Source organism: Chlorocebus sabaeus, chromosome 13, assembly GCF_047675955.1.
Source record: "Chlorocebus sabaeus isolate Y175 chromosome 13, mChlSab1.0.hap1, whole genome shotgun sequence".
Lineage (NCBI taxonomy): Eukaryota > Metazoa > Chordata > Mammalia > Primates > Cercopithecidae > Chlorocebus > Chlorocebus sabaeus.
The window spans coordinates 32,749,710-32,765,976 of NC_132916.1; the positions used below are offsets into that span (position 1 = coordinate 32,749,710).

The window sequence follows — 16,267 nt, forward strand, 5'->3', positions numbered from 1 at the left end:
TGAATTTTGGATGGGACAAAAACATTCAAACCAGAGCAGTAATGGAAAAAGCATTGGACTAAGAACTGAAGATCTGGGCTGACGTCTTGAACTGAGTCCTGTCCAGCCCTGAAGTCTCCCAATAAACCTTTGTGCCCTACTTCACAGGGTGGTAGGAGTTGTGTGGAAATATTCTGAAAAGTACTATGCAGTTTTAAAACACTGCTTTAAAGAGATAAACAATTAGGAAAAAAAATATATGGACGTCTTAAAAGCAAAGATCCAAGCTTCTGTATGTGAAAAACAGATTTTTATTTTGTGAGATTTTTCTTACCTTCAACTTGTGAAATGTAAAGAGTAACACATTTACTCATTTTCTTCTATTTCAGGTGCGTATAATTTGCTCTGCGTCGACTCCCATATCAAGCTTATTTTTACATCAACATCATGACAGTGAGTTGGAGCAAAGCAGAATACTGATGGATGATTTGGGGCTGAACCAGGTAGGCGATATTAACATAATCTCTTTTTATTATAAAACAGCTTAATTGTTTTTGGTTTGATGCATGGCTACATTTTGAAGAAGAAATACAGTGTATAGTTAACCATTGATTTGCTGCTTCTCCTGTAAGCCCGTGTAGCAAATTTATCATTCTCAATATCACTAAATATAGAAAATTATAAACTTAACAGTGGAGGGAATCTTAGTGGTCATGTAGTTCAGTGCTCCATTTTGCATGTGATAAAAATGAAGCCTAGAGAGGTGGACTAAGGTGCCCACGGTCACACTGCTGAATCGTGGTAGGCCAGAGCTGGATGCCAAGCCACCTGCGCCTGGTTCTGGGCTTGCTCTGCTATACCATGCTGCCCTTTCTGGATATCTTTCTAAATGATTGCTGGATTTGTAGAGTGCATGATACAGTATCCAAGCATGTGGGCTGGCTAGTCCAGGACCATGGAGTGCCTAGCAAGGTCCTGGGCTTGAAAAGAAATCCCTGATTAATCTCCCTACCTCCATTCTGCATACATTTATGGAGTACCTGTGGGTGCCAGGCTCTGGGGACACTCTGTAGGGAACAAACAGATGCTAGCCCAGTTTTCCTGGAACTTGGAGTCTGGTGATTCACCCCAGGCCAACCAGAAGTGACTTTGCATTTTCTCCTTCTGTAAGAACGTTAGGGGATGTGTTTCTTCTCACCTATCAACAATTGAAATATTAGTCAAAAGTTTACAACTATCAACACTCACCCCCTGAGGGGAGCCCAATTCTTCCAGCCCCACAGGTGAAAGACTGCCTGGAACAAGGAAACAATTCCTTATCAACCTGAGTAGAAATGAGGCATTTTCAGGAGTTTGGGAGAATGAGGCCTGTTTAGAAAGTGAACTTTCCAATATGATGACTTAAACCTATGTGTATGTCTTAGTCTGCTATAACAAAACACCATGAACTGGGTAGCTTACAGACAACAGAAATTTATTTCTAACAGTATCTAACAGTTCTGGAGGCTGGGAAGTCCAAGATCAGGGTGCCATCTGGTGAAGGCCCACTTCCTAGTTCATAAGCCTCTGTCTTTTCTGTATAAACCTCACACAGTGGAAGGGTTGAGGGATCTCTCTGGGGCATCTTTTATAAAGGCATTAATCCCATTCATTAGGGCTCCACCCACAAGACCTAATCAACTCCCAAAGGCTCCGCCTCCAATACTATCACCTTATGGGTTAGGATTTCAACATATGAATTTTGGATGGACACAAACATTCAGACCATAGCAGTGTAGAAATAAATAGCTGCTTATAAATCTCCGTACTGGGATCATTTGAAATGTTGGTTCTCCAAGAGCAATATTTACATCCAAATACTGTCTTTGACAATTTGAAAGAATACACTTGAGGAGCTACATCAGCTCAGTTTCTAAAGTCCTTTACATCAGGGCCCCCCAGCCCCTGGGCCGCAGACTGGTATTGGTTTGTGGCCTGTTAGGAACCAGGTCTCACAGCAGGAGGTGAGCAGTGGAGGAGCAAGCATTACCACCTGAGCTCCGCCTCCTGTCCCATCAGCGGCAGCATTAGATTCTCAGAGGACTGCAAACTCTGTTGTGAACTGCATGTGCAAGGGATCAAGGTTGCACGCTGTTTATGAGAATCTAATGCCTAAGATCTAAGGTAGAACAGTTTCATCCCGAAACCATCCTCCTGCCCCCAGTCCCTGGAAAAATTCTCTTCCACGAAACTGGTGCCTGGTGCCAAAAGGTTGGTATAGTTTACATCATTGGCTCTTAAAATTTTTTTCCCCTAGGCTGGTGCAATGGGTCATTCCTGTAATCCTAGTACTTTGGGAGGCCAAGGTGGGCAGACTGCTTTGAGCTCAGGAGTTCAAGACCAGCCTGGGCAACATGGTGAAACACCATTTCTACAAAAAATAAAAAATAAAAAATTAGCCAGGTGTGGTGGTACATACCTGTAATCTTAGCTACTGGGGAGGCGGAGGCAGGAAGATCACTTGAACCCAAAAGGCAGAGGTTGCAGTGAACCAAGATGGCACCACTGCACTCCAGCCTGGGTGACGGAGTGAGACCCTGTCTCAAATTCCCCTAGGATCAAGGCAAAGTAAGCTCAGCAGATAGAGCCAATCATATATGAAGAAATCAGGGAATGTGACCTCAGGGCCATGAAGGTTCACAATGAATCAGTGGAGAAGATGGACTTAGGAATCCAGAATTTTTCTCTGAAAAAGCATACTAGCAAACCTCTAAGGAAAGAGGAAAATTCCAAGCCCACTTAGTGGCCACGAGTCTGTGTTGGTGTCACTAGTCTGGGGTTACCAGCCTCACAGAGACAGGGCTTCCCAACTTGGTCCTAGATGGTGGGATTAATTGTCCCAGCAGCTGAAGACTAAAAACAGCCCTGGCTTTCAGCCCTGGCATTTAGATCCCAAGCACATTCTCCAGAACCCAGACCCACTGTTCATTCGCATTTGCTCTCCTTTAGTCATTGGTTGGATTGGAAAAGGCTCTCCAGAGGTTTGTCCTTAGGGCCTCCCCGTTAGGCACTGGGACCCTGTCTGGAGGCCTACACCAGCCTCTTTCTAGCTTCTCAGAACTACTGTTTTTTTTGTTTTGTTTTGTTTAACATTACTTATTTTTGGTGTATACTTCTGGAGAAAGTTTCCCCTTTTAAGTTTTCTCTCTGATAATCTGATATATTTACTGCCTAGCAGTTTAAATTGGTTGACTCTCTAGTCTCATTTAAGGGATTGTATATGAAAAAAAAAGTTATTAAAAAAAGGCATAATCTAAACTGGTAGGCCTAAAAAGTTTTTTTAAACCTATGCTTAGGTTCTGTAAAGTTTCATTTGTGGTGGCTTTAATTTAATTTGTTTTATAACCAGGATTCAGCAGAAGGACTCTCCATGTTTACTGGAGAAGAGGAAATCTTTGCATTTCAGCGCACGATTTCCCGACTCACAGAAATGCAGACTGAACAGTACTGGAACGAAGGAGACAGAACCAAGAAGTAACTGTCACTTTCACATAAATAAAACTCTAGACGAATGGTTAACGCAGGCAGAACTCCTTATTGTGGGACTTGAAGGAATCATTTTCTCATCATTAATTATGCACTTTGTCCTCTGGACCATTTTAATCTAAAATTGCTGTCAAAGATCTAGTGGATTAGTAAGTTAAACACTTAACATTTTTAGGTCTACTTTTTCTTATTTGGCCTTATTTCTGCACCATGAAATTAAAATCATCATTCCTGAAGATGAATGTAGGACCAGACATTTTAGCTTCACATTAAACCACCTGAATGAACCTTGAATGCACAAGTAAATGCAAGACGTCTGGACGCCTTTAAGCTTTGGCTGCATGGTGGTGGCACGTTAGAAATCCATCTTTTATAACAGGGGAGAAATGCCCTATGTTTGAATTCAAAACAAAGACAGTTTTCCAATCTGATATAAACTAAAAGGGATAATATTTTAGAATATGGGCTTATATGTGGGTTTTTTTTTTTTTGGTTATGAATTATAGTAAATGTTGTAGGCCTTCGGATTTCTACATAATAAAAAAATATGTTTTTAACCCTGAGATCAAGCTTAGTAGGCAGGACTTGATCTCAAGTGGTCACAGAGTTTTCTAAAAAAAAAAAAACATTGAGAATTATAATGGGATCAATTAAGGAGCAAGTGTCAAATTCCAGCCAACAGGCAGATCTGCAGGCAGAACTACCAACTCTGCAACTAGGAATGGGGACCAGTAAGAGAGTGTGGGCGGGGGGGTGGGTGTCAGAGTCGTAGGCACTCCATCAGCAGAGGAGACTCTCGCTCGCATGGGGCCGGCTGGACCCCCGTGGACAGCAGGCTCCTTCCCATTGTCCATAGACACTTGCTCTCCTTGCAGCATGCTGCCCCCGCCCTTGCTGCCAACTCTGCCATGAGATGGACCTAATAGGAAATAGGAAAGAACGCCTGACAAGCCTGCTTCAAAGGAAATCTGATTTGTCCTTCACTGAGCTCATTTTTTGCCTCTTTGAGTAAAACCTGGCTTTACTAACTATTGTCACAAAGTGGATCTTCGGCTGTGGATGAGTGTGGAAAAAAAAAGAAAAAACATAAAATCCACAAAATCTAGTGAAAATTAAGCATTTAGGGGAAGATAAGGCAGAGGTAAGTCATTTCAATGATTACAGTGGTCAACATTAGTAAGCTCTTTGAACCTATTTGATTTATTATTTATTATTTATTTATTTATTTATTTTTTAATTTTTATATCTTGGCCACTCCAGCCATCTCCTGGCAGGTGTAGTGTGGCATGGCATGGCCCTATTTAATTTGTTAGTCAATAATCCATCACAGTAGTCTCTTTTAGACATTAACCTAATTAAGGCAAGCAGATAGATGGATGAGTACCCAAGCCGAGAGAAGAGTTTATTTAAATCAAGCCTTCTGTCAACGAAATGTGGTTTAAAGATATTTTTATTGAAGTGATACACAGTAATTTCAAAGAGGGTAAGTAATAGGGAGGAAAGATGGGAAATAACCACTTTGTGCCAGATTTAATGCTACATATTTACATTAGCTCAGTTAAAAAAAATAGTCTTAGAAAGTGAATATTATAATCCCTGTTTAAAGATAAGAAAACTGAGGCCTGGGAAACTTAAGTAGCTTGACCTGAGATTCACAGTTTACAACTACACAACTCATGTACTATATTTTATACCACACTGTCTCTTACTATTTAAAAAAAAAGAGAGATTGTTTTAAAAATTGATTGATTTAACTCAGTGAATGAAGTTGAAGATAAATTTACAACAGAACCATTGATTTGAACTCAGTAAATATAAAATGTTTAACTTTATTCTTTAGATCTTAGCTTTTTACTTTTCCCATTCCTTTGGTAATTATTCTGTACCTTAATTTTTAAAAAAATAATGTGAATAGATAGATAGATGGACAGTATGACCGATAGACAGAACTGTCCCTGAGTGTGAGTGTATGTAGAAGAGTCCCCCTCTTCTACATACTTTAATAACTTTTATAACTGTTATGTTATAAAAGTTCATTTGAGGTCAGATATTGGGAATAAAGTTTCATTTTTCCATAGAAACAATCATGTAATGTTAGTTGGGGTGCTGTCCCAATGTGTAGAAGCCTATGTAATTCTCAGTGTAGCTTCCCTATAATGTCATTTTGGTACAAAAGAACTTAAACTCTGAAGGAAAAACTGTAGCTCAGGCTCCACCTAAGTCACTGGAGCATGTGTCCACTTCTGCGTCCCCAGTCTGCAATCTTCTTCCCCAGCTCCAGGGGCCTGGTGGGACTGGCTACAGTGGAAGAGGCTCTTTGAGCTGGGAGAAGGGTTATGCAGAAAGTGGGGCTAGAAGGCTTTGGCTGGATCTCTGGAGGGGAGGAAGGAGTTCCATGGTGGCTGGAAATCTACAAAGTTTATTTCATAAAATAGCATGCAAGAAAAAAACCCAAGTCTTCAAGAATAGCCATCACTAGGAAACAGTACGGTAGCTCTACTAAAAGAAAAGTAATGCCAACATGAAACGCAACCCCTAGATTGGAGAGCAACATTTCAATTTGTCTTTCTTCCAAGCCCTGCCCCATCACATTCTCAGCATTCCAGTCTTTCTCCCTAGAAGTCTCTCAGCAAATGCTCTTTTTTTGAAATGCTTTAAATGTATACTTTGAGATGGAGGTTTGAGCTGAGTAGTGCTGTGGAAAGCTCCCATTCAATTCAAAACACAGACGGGGGATGTCTTTAGAGTCAGGAGAAAACACCATGTGCCAAGGGTGCTCTCCAAACTGATCACTGGTTCCCAGACTTAACAGAGGTCAAGCGGAGAAAAAGGAAAGCTTTCCTTAGAGAAGAAAAAGAAAAATCTTATCACTTCTCGTATTTCTTTACGCAGTGTATGAGCTTATTTGCTGATATCACTAATCCTGAGATGAAAAACAGGATGGACTTAAGTAATTTTTAACCTATTTCTGAGGCCGAAAAGACTGTAGCATTATTTTAATCAAATTTATGCCTTTTCAGTGGGACTTCAAATTTTAATAATAAGGCAATATTTTTATCTTCTTAATGTATATATATTTCCTGTGCTTACAAATGTGCAAATAACATAATTTTAAAATTAGTTGGAATATTGAAAAAAATTAAAATTTCACTTGTAAAATAAGTGGATGTGCTCATATCCATTTATTTATTTAAGAAACACATCATGTTTTCTGTGTCCTGGGCATGGTTCTATGTGCTTTATAAATAAACTCTTTTGATCCATGTAACAGTCTTATGAGATAGGTGCCATTATAATCATTTTATAGACAGGGAAGCTGAGACACAGAACACAGTTAAAGCAGAATCCTGAATTGCTAAGATATATGCTGAAGTCAATAAAATTAGCAAAGTGCTAACATATTAAATTTTCCATTTCATTGCCTCTGTCCTGAAAACAGTATTGCTGGTCCATGTAACTGGAACCTACACTTGACGGCTGCTTTATCTGAGATTAAAAACATGCAGAAGGATTGGGCGCCTGGGTCCCTGACATTTGGGTTCCTGTTCAGTTACGGGAATCTGTCTTGCAGCAAGTCTGTAAGTTACCTTTATTAGATTTACTAATCTCAAAAGACGTCACTTGCTGGTAGGAAAGGATTTTCTTTGGAAATGAGTTTATAACTTCTTATACAGTCAGAATTAAGATGAATGTTCCCTATTGGCATATAGCAGTTCATTTTTCTGGAATAGAAAATTACAAATGTTAAAATCTGCCGTCTTGTCGAGTGTCTACTGACTCAGTCCAGCAGCTCACTAGGACCCTCACATCTGTTACCCCCGCTGGTCACTCGGTCCAGTCAAACATGCCTGTCCGCCGGCCTTTCATCTGTGCTGCATGGAGCCATCAGTCTGTCTTGCCTGCTTGCCTAAGGGGCTTTCCGGATGTCGTGCTGAGAATTTTCCTATCTCAGGGCTGTACTTTCTGGTTCCCGGTGGTTGATTGCTTGTCTCTAATGATGCAGTGGGAAGGGCTCGAGATCCGGCATTGGAAAATTCAGTTCTGCTAATTATTGTTTTGTGACCTCGACCAAGATAGTGCTCTGAGCCTCAGTTGTGTCATCTTATAAATAGGAATCATAATGCCCATTTCATAGAGCTACTGTGAGGATTGTTGGTGAAAAGCGCTTTGCAAATGGCAAAGGATTAAACGATTAAACGAACATCAGTTGTCATTGATACTAATGATTATGATCATAAATCCTACTTTCTACTTTGTGTCATAGCCTTTTGAGGAACGCAAAACAGAAGACACATTCCAACCACTGGTTTCTAACAGAAGGGAAAAGATATTAAATGGCTAGACACCAAGAGCACATGGGTCTGGCTTAATGAGATGCTGGAGAAGGTTGTTAAATTCAAATCCTTGTTTTCAGGATTAATACAGAAATTAATTGTTGTTTGGTGAACATCAAAGATTTCCCAGAAATAGGGCACCATCTTGTGGTCAGTAGGATGAACTGACAGGAAAAAAAAGTCCAGTGGTTCTCAATGCTACACATTCCTAGGCCTAGGTCCACCTCCAGGGTCAGGTGTGGTGAGTCAGATGTGTGGCCCCAGCATCAGCACTTGTTAATGTTCCTCGTAAGATTCTAAGGTGCAGCAGGGTTGATCACCGCCAATCAGGCAGGCCGTGGAGCTCTTGCCTATGACTACACAGCCGGTAAGCACAGACAGCCCTGCCTGCAGCTGGGTCCTGACTCTGAGCGCCTGATGCAGAGACCACGGCACTTTCCAGGGAGTAGAGGCTGTTGCTATGATTCCTGGAGCCCAGGTCATCAGCACACTGGCACACAGAAAGGCACCTTCCAGAGCCCACCCCTCTCCTCCCTGGAGACCTGCGCTCCTCTGCCTTTCTTCTCCACCCACACTGATAACGTCAAAATAGGTAACCACGCAGCACTTCCTAGTTTACAAAGCACTTTAGGAGGCCAAGGCGGAAGGATCGTTTGCTCCTACCATATCCGTCGTCCACAGCAAATTCTGCGAGGAGATGTGATTATCCTACTATCCATGAGGAAACCGGGGCACTCGGGGGGTAAGTGGTTTCACAAGCATATCGAGTAAGCACATGTCTTTTGGATCCCAACCTTGTGCTCTGCAGCCCTCCTGGTAGTAGTAGTAATAGTAGCCCCCATTCTAAAGTCATCGTGGTCTTGAGGCTGGAACAGGAAAGATGTGGGTGTCGAGGCATGCACAGGGGTGTTGTTTTGCACAGCCCCATATGTGATAGCAAATAATTGGAATCACAGTGGCTGGCAAACTGAAATATTTAATCTTCACAATAATTCTGGGAAAGGAGATATTGTTCTTAGAGAAGGGGTTAAAGCTCGAAGAAAATAAGGAATTCCATTGTGGCTATCAAACATTTCAATCTCAGGACTCTCTCTCTCTCTCTCTATTCATTTATTTATTTACTTTGAGACCATGGAGTGCAGTGGCACAATCATGGCTCACTGCAGCCTTGACTTCCCTGGCTCAAGTGATCCTCCCACCTCAGCCTCCCAAGTAGCTGGGACTACAGGTGTGCACCACCATGCTCAGCTAATTTTTAAAATTTTTTTAAAAACACAGATGGGCTATGGCTATGTTGCCAGGGCTGGTCTCAAACTCCTGGGCTCAAGTGATCCTCCTGCCTCGGCCTCCCAAAGTGCTGGAATTATAAGCATGAACCACCACATCTGGCCCCACTTTCCACTTTCAAAATGCTTGCAGACTCTGAAGAGCTTTTATGTGGGTAGGATATATAATCACCAGTATTAGAAATCAAACAGAGAAATTGTTAGATATTTAATTCATTTAAAAATAACAATAAGCACACAAAATATTACCTAAATAGCATTATGAAAAGTAACAGCATTTTCCAAAACAAGAAACAAGTTAGTGAGAAATGTGGCATTGTTTTAAATTTTTGCCAATGTCTGGTTTAGTAAAATACAGCCAGATTCTCATACCTGCCTCTGCATTCAATCTGTTGGAATATCACCATCATGTAGCTCCTGAAAAATCAACTGTGTGCATGTGGGAGAATGAGAGAGAAAGGTAAATAATGTCTTAGTGGTTTTATGGAAGATGACTTTCACCTCATGGACTCACCAAGAGTCACAGGTCCCTCAAGGGTCCCTGGACCACACTTGGACAAGGCTGAGTTTATTGCTAATGGGATGAAGGATTCCCATGTGCCCACTGGAGCCCACTGGTAAGAGCTGGTATTGGCAACTGGAGTGGAGAGAGGGTCCTAAGCATGGGAAGGGTGGGGCCAAGCTAGATGGGAATTTGAATATAGGAGAAGATGGTAGCCAGTCTACCCATTGAGACCTCCTAGCCACTGCCTCACTTCATCCTCATTGTTGCCTGCTGCTCTGAGCTCTAAGCACTTTGCCAGCCCAGCCCCAACCTTGCAACTCTCTTCTCTAGCTTCTCCTCCTGTGTCTCAGCTCTTCCTTCTCTGAAAGCTTCTGGTTCCTTTTCCTTTTCTCACCATCTAAGTTCTTTCTTGGATCCACATAAAAATGCTAATTATAAAAAACAACACCCAATATTATACAAAGTCCTTTCACACATAACGTCTTTTTCACACTCTTTTCTTGATGTCCATAGCAACAAATACCAGCTGATGCCAGTTATTCTCAAGTGTGTCTTCCCATCCCTGAATCCACCAGTCTCCTGTTCTGTACTTCCAATTGCCTACTGGATCTCTCCTCTTGAATGCTGCTTAAACTCAGTGTGTCTCAAATAGTACTCAACCCAATCCTCCACACTGAAATATCTTCTTGCAATGGTACACTTTTTGCAATGATACTGTCTCAGGCACTCACACAGCTGCAGTACTCTAATACTTTGCCACTGGCAGTCAACAAGAGCCAGTGATGTTGGGAACAGAAAAGAAAGGATAAACATTGGAATCATGTTACATGTTGCAGAAAGGGTCCAAGATATCAGTGCAGTGCAGGACTTGGAGAATGGTTAGTTATTGGAATGAATGGCAAACCCAACAATCTGAAGACAAGAGCAGTTTAAGCAAAGGTGATCCCAGGACTTTCAGCCTGTCCTGAGTGTTTCTACAGTGATGGGATCAGTTCTGGAGTCTCCCAGTCCTCATTATCCACCTGGGGGCTGGGGATAAGACTCCAGAGAGTCCTAGGACAAGCTGGCCTTTGGGAATGCAGTAGACAGTTCTCATTTCACTGATTCACTCTTTAATTTATTGAATAAACACTGTCAAGTGCTGCTTATGACAAGGCACTCTGCTGGATGCTCCGTGGGACATGATGAAGTTTAAAGCTTTCTTTAAAAGAAAGAAAAAAAAAAAGTCATTATTTTGTCCAGGCACAGTGGCTCATGCCTGTAATCCCAACACTTTGGGAGGCCAAGGTGGGGGGATCACTTGAAGCCAGGAGTGAAAATAAAAAAAAAGGAAAAAGAAAAAAAGTGATTATTTGAATAGGAGAATTTATATGTTGATTATATTGCTCCTTAAGGAAAAGTCAGCAATTTAAATCAAAATTAAAGCTTGAATCTCTAAAACTGGCTAACCTCATCTGGAACATGTGGCTCCCCCTTGCCCCTAAGATCAGCTTCTCCATAGTCTACCAGGCTAGCATGAGCCACACCTGTTCAGTTTTCCAACTCTCAGCGAAGAGAAAGACTTCATTAATATTTGGGGGATATAGGCCAGGTACAGTGTCTCACACATGTAATCCCAGCACTTTGGGAGGCTGAGGCAGGTGGATCGCTTGAGGTAAGGGGTTCAAGACCAGCCTGGCCAACATGGTGAAACCCCATCTCCACAAAAAACATGAAAATTAGCCAGGCATGATGGTGCGTCCCTATAATCCCAGCTTCTCAGGAGGCTGAGGCAGGAGAATCACTTAAACCCAAGAGGCAGAGGTTGTAGTGAGCCGAGACTGCGCCATTGCACTCCGGCCTGGGCAACAGAGTGAAACTCTCAAAAAAATATATACATATTTTGGGGATACAGATAATAAATTCAGAAAATACCTGGAATTGAGATGATGTGGCTAATCAAATTTAATGTGATCATCTTCAGCATGAATCTCCACTTTGTTCCAGCTCCCCCTCCAGATTCCAGACACCTCTTCTATCCCCCTCCACAAGACGATACTCATAGACACACATATACCTCTGAATGCTTCCTGGAAAGGGCAGAATCCAAAAAGAAGCCTCTTCTGCAGCATGACAGTCACTGCTAGAACTTGCCCATAACCAGTTCTCTCTTTCTAAGCACACAGGCGGGTCACACTTTCTGGCCCCTTGGCAGTTAGGCAAGGCCATGTGACTACTTCTGAGCAGTTAGTTGGCAGTGAGTGGAAGTGATGTGACATATGTGTCATTTCCAAGGTGAAGCACTTACTAGCTGTCTTGAGAGCTTCTAGATCTCTTTTCTTTTGCATGGAAAACCTGGAAATACCATGTTGAGACAGAGACACCCAAGATAAAATAGCCTGGAAGGCTGAGCCTCCACACGGAAATACCAAACCACCCATGACAAATGCTGTGTGAGCAAGAAATAAAATTACATTCTGTTTTTCCTTGGAGAAATAAGGGAAAAAATAAAAATAAATTACATTCTAATAAACCATGGAGACCTTTGGTGTTATTTGTTATGGCAGCATAATCCAGCTTGTCTTGACTATACACCAGCCGGCCGGCCGGCCAGCCCCTTCAGGGTCTGTTTCTTGTCTGAGGACCTGACCCTTCCTTGGGAACTGACACTAAGAATGGCTGCTCTCGTTGGCTTCATCTCCAGACCCGCGTGGCTTGTCTCTAGAGGGCTTAGCAATAGCAACACATCTCTCTATTGCCCCAAACCTCAACATTCACACATGTGCTATAACTGCCCCCAAGAATCCCCCTGCATCCCTTCACTTCCAATACTTTTCTACTTGGGTTTTGTGTTTTTTGGGTCACAGTGAAAATATTAGGTGGACAGGTTTAAATGTATCCGATGACTTTAAACCCGACTTTGATACTCAAGTGGGCAAGAAAGCTGCTTGCAATTCTTCAGGGCTTGGACTTGAGCCATCAGTTGGTTAAAACTCTAAGCAGATGCAAGTTATAAAAACCATGTATTCACATATGAAGTCTGCATCCAGAGAAAACCATTTTCAGAGTGAAATCAATCTAACCAAAGAAGAATAGGCAGGGTATAAAATCAAGCAGTGCCAAGGCACATGCTTACCCCGACCGAAAAGGAATCCAGCCATTTCATTCCTCCAGCAGGTGGCGATCCAGAGGCATCCTGAGAGAAGGGGCAGGCAGGAAGAACAGAGCACCACTAGGAGTCAGGAGTGTATCTGAGATCCTGTACTGCTACTAACCGTATATAACCTCATGCACATAACTGTGGGTAAGTCACTTAATGTTACTCTTTGGGCCTCATCTAAGGCCTTTATTTCTGTGAAGCTCTGATGATTTATAATTTGATCAAACAGTGTATACAGATGGCCCGTAAGCACACGAAAAGATGCTCAGTATCATGACTCATTAGGGAAATGCAAATCAAAATCACTGTGAGACACCACTTTACACCACTAGGATGGTTAGAATCAAAGAGATGGAGAATAAAAAAGGCCGGCAAGGATGTGAAGAAATTGGAACCCTCATACGCTGCTGATGAAAATGTAAAATGGTGTAGCTTTGGGAAACAGTTTGGCAGCTCCTCAAAATATTAAGCATCTAGCAATTCTACTCCTAGATACCTAAGAGAAATAAAAATATATATCCACACAAGAACTTGTGCATGAATGTTTGCAAAAGATTATTATATTAGCCCCAAAGTGAAAACCCAAATGTCCACTACCTGGTGAATGGATAAACATGATGTGGCATTACATATAAAGTAGTAGTATCCAGCAATGAAAATTAAGTCCTGATATGTGCTGCTACAAGGATGGACCTTGAAAATATTATTCTAAGTGAAAGAAGCCAATCATGAAGGGCACACATATATATGGCTCCATGTGTGTGATATGTCAAGTAGGCAAATCTGTAGCGATAAAGAGTAGGAAAGAGTAGGACCTGGGGGTGAGGGCAGGAATGAGGAATAATTGCTAATGGGTACAAGATTTCTTTTAGGGATAATGAAAACATCTGAAATTAGATTGTAGTGGTGATCGCAAAACTCTGTGACTACACTAAAAATCGCTGAACTGTGTGCCTTACCTGGTTGGATTTTGTGGTATGTGAATTATACCTCAATCAAGCTATTAAAAATAGTGTACAGGGCTGGGTGCGGTGGCTCATGCCTGTAATCCCAGCAATTTGGGAGGCCGAAGAGGGTGGATCACTTGAGGCCAGGAGTTCAAGACCAGCCTCGCTGACATGGTAAAACCCTGTCTCTACTCAAAATACAAAAATTAGCTGGGCATGGTGGCACACCATCTGTAATCTCAGCTACTCAGGAGGCTGAGGCACGAGAATTGCTTGAACCCAGGAGGTGGAGGCTGCAGTGAGCTGAGATCGCATCACTGCACTCCAGTCTGGGTGATGGAGTGAGACTCTGTCAAAAAAAAAGTGTACAGATATTCACCAGTCATTCATTCATTCATCATTTACTTGCTGTCTACTCTCTGCCAGGAGCTGGGCACACTGAGAATAATGAGACAAACTCCCTCACCATGACAGGCTTGTGATCTTTTAGGGACAACACACAGACATAATGTGGTAAGTGTCAAGGAAGAGCCTCGCCCAGGTATTCTGGGAAGACCAGGGCACTCAAGTCAGCCAGGAAATGTAATAAAAGGCATAGAACGGACTGAGGGACAAATACTGTGCTCAGGAGGAGAGATGCAGAATGACAAAACCCATCGCTAGTCTCCAGGAGATGAAAAGGGTTGAGAGAGAGCACCAGTGCAGGGCCGAGTGTCATCCATACAACGAGAAATTACAAAGTGCTCTGGCAATTCAGAAGAGGGAGTTATAATGAGTGTTATTCTTCTGAATGTTCAGAGAGAAATTAGACATAATTTGGTCCTTCAAGACGTAACAATCCCCCTTTAGAACCCAAAATTCAGGGTGCACAGTGTAAAAACTGCTGCTATCATCAAAATGTGTCCCTCATTTTGCACTAATAACCTATCATATTTTAACCAAACTCTGAAAAGGCAGAATATTAAATTCAATTGCTATAGAAGTATCAGTTGATTTCTATTGATTAGAGCAACTTGATTATCGAGTTTGTAGAATTAAAAATAATTGCTTATGCTTTTGTGGTACTGACATAATTAAACTGAACAGCACAAAAATAATGCTCAAACCATGACAAAGCAACTTTAAGTTTGGGGCAAAATAGACAGCTGATGTATGGATGAGCTAAACTCCCACATTACAATCACCACTAGCCCATAGTTACACGTGGGGAATAAGGAACAGAAGGGGCCAGGTGTGATAGCTCAAGCCTGTAATCCCAGCACTTGGGGAGGCCAAGGTAGGCAGATCACCTGAGCTCAAGAGTCTAGCCTGGGCAACATAGTAAAACCCCATCTTTACAAAAAATACAAAAATTAGCCGAGCATGGTGGTGCACTCCTGTAATCCCAGCTACTCAGGAGGCTGAGGCAGGAGAATCGCTTGAGCCTGGGAGGCAGAAGTTGCAGTGAGCTGAGATGGCACCACTGCACTCCAGCCTGGGTGACAGAGCGAGACTCTTTATCAATGAAAGAAAGGAAAAGGAAGAAAGAAGAGAGGAAGGAAGGAAGGAAGGAAGGAAGGAAGGAAGGAAGGAAGGAAGGAAGGAAGGAAGGAAGGGAGGGAGGGAGGGAGGGAGGGAGGGAAGAAAGAAAGAAAGAAAGAAAGAAAGAAAGAAAAGAAAGAAAGAAAGAAAGAAAGAAAGAAAGAAAGAAAGAAAGAAAGAAAGAAAGAGAGAGAGAGAGAAAGGAAGGAAGGAAGGAAAGAGAAGAAAGAGAGAGAGAAAGAAAGAAAGAAGAAAGAAAAAGAGAGAGAGAAAGAAGAAGGAAGAGAGGACCTGCTGTAGTGGTTGGGAGGGGACTCCCTCATGGAGATGGAGAAGGAGCAGGCAGAATATTGGCACTCAGAGCTCTTGTCATAGCATAAGTTAGAGGGCCCCAGAGCAACCTGATGACAGCTAAGGGCAGGTCCCTCTTCCTGCTGTGACCCAGGGCACGGTCCTTATTCAGGCTGACCTGGATCTGCAACCTATATGTGCTCTCTAGACCCACCTTGACTCTTGGTTTGGGGAAGGCTTTCTCCTCCAAGGCTCTGGTTTGTCCCCAGTTTGTGCCACTGAGTTTCGGTCCCCTTCAACTCTGCCTCAAGGCTAGAATTTATGCCCCAGGGGGTGGGGGTGGGGAGGGTGTCCTCAGCCTGCTGTTTACCTTAGCCCCCATTTACATCCTCTGCAGAGCCAAACCTCCTTTCTGTGTTAGTTCATTCTTTCCAAGCTCCACGTGTGGCAGAAGGGTCTGGAATGGGATCAAGAGAGGCTGGCTAGGTTCTCAGCTCCATGATGGGCAAAGCCATTAGTATGGAGCTTGGCTTCCTCACTCGTCCAGCTTCGTCTGGAGTCAGACCTGGGTTAAATGCCTACTGTGTGACCTGGCGTGTTAGCCAAAGTTGCTCAACCTTCATCTCCCCATTTGTAAAATGGGGGAAAGAATACCAACCTTGCAGGGTGCTGTGGGCATCAGAGATCATTACTCATAGCGCCCAGCACCGCGCAGACACTCATTAGCCAGCAATTGTTAT

General features: G+C 42.6%; 1 protein-coding gene across 9 annotated transcripts in view; it reads left to right on the plus strand.

Moving 5' to 3' along the window:
* The window catches only part of AFG1L (AFG1 like ATPase), a 247,255-nt gene extending 243,082 nt beyond the window's left edge, over positions 1-4,173 (plus strand). For all 9 annotated transcript variants that reach the window (XM_073022389.1, XM_073022390.1, XM_073022391.1 and 6 more), the window contains 2 exons: positions 369-482; positions 3,368-4,173. In XM_073022389.1, the coding sequence (XP_072878490.1) occupies positions 369-482; positions 3,368-3,496 (243 nt within the window). In that variant the 3' untranslated portion in view covers positions 3,497-4,173. The remainder of the gene's footprint in view (positions 1-368; positions 483-3,367) is intronic.
* Positions 4,174-16,267: the final 12,094 nt, after the last annotated feature.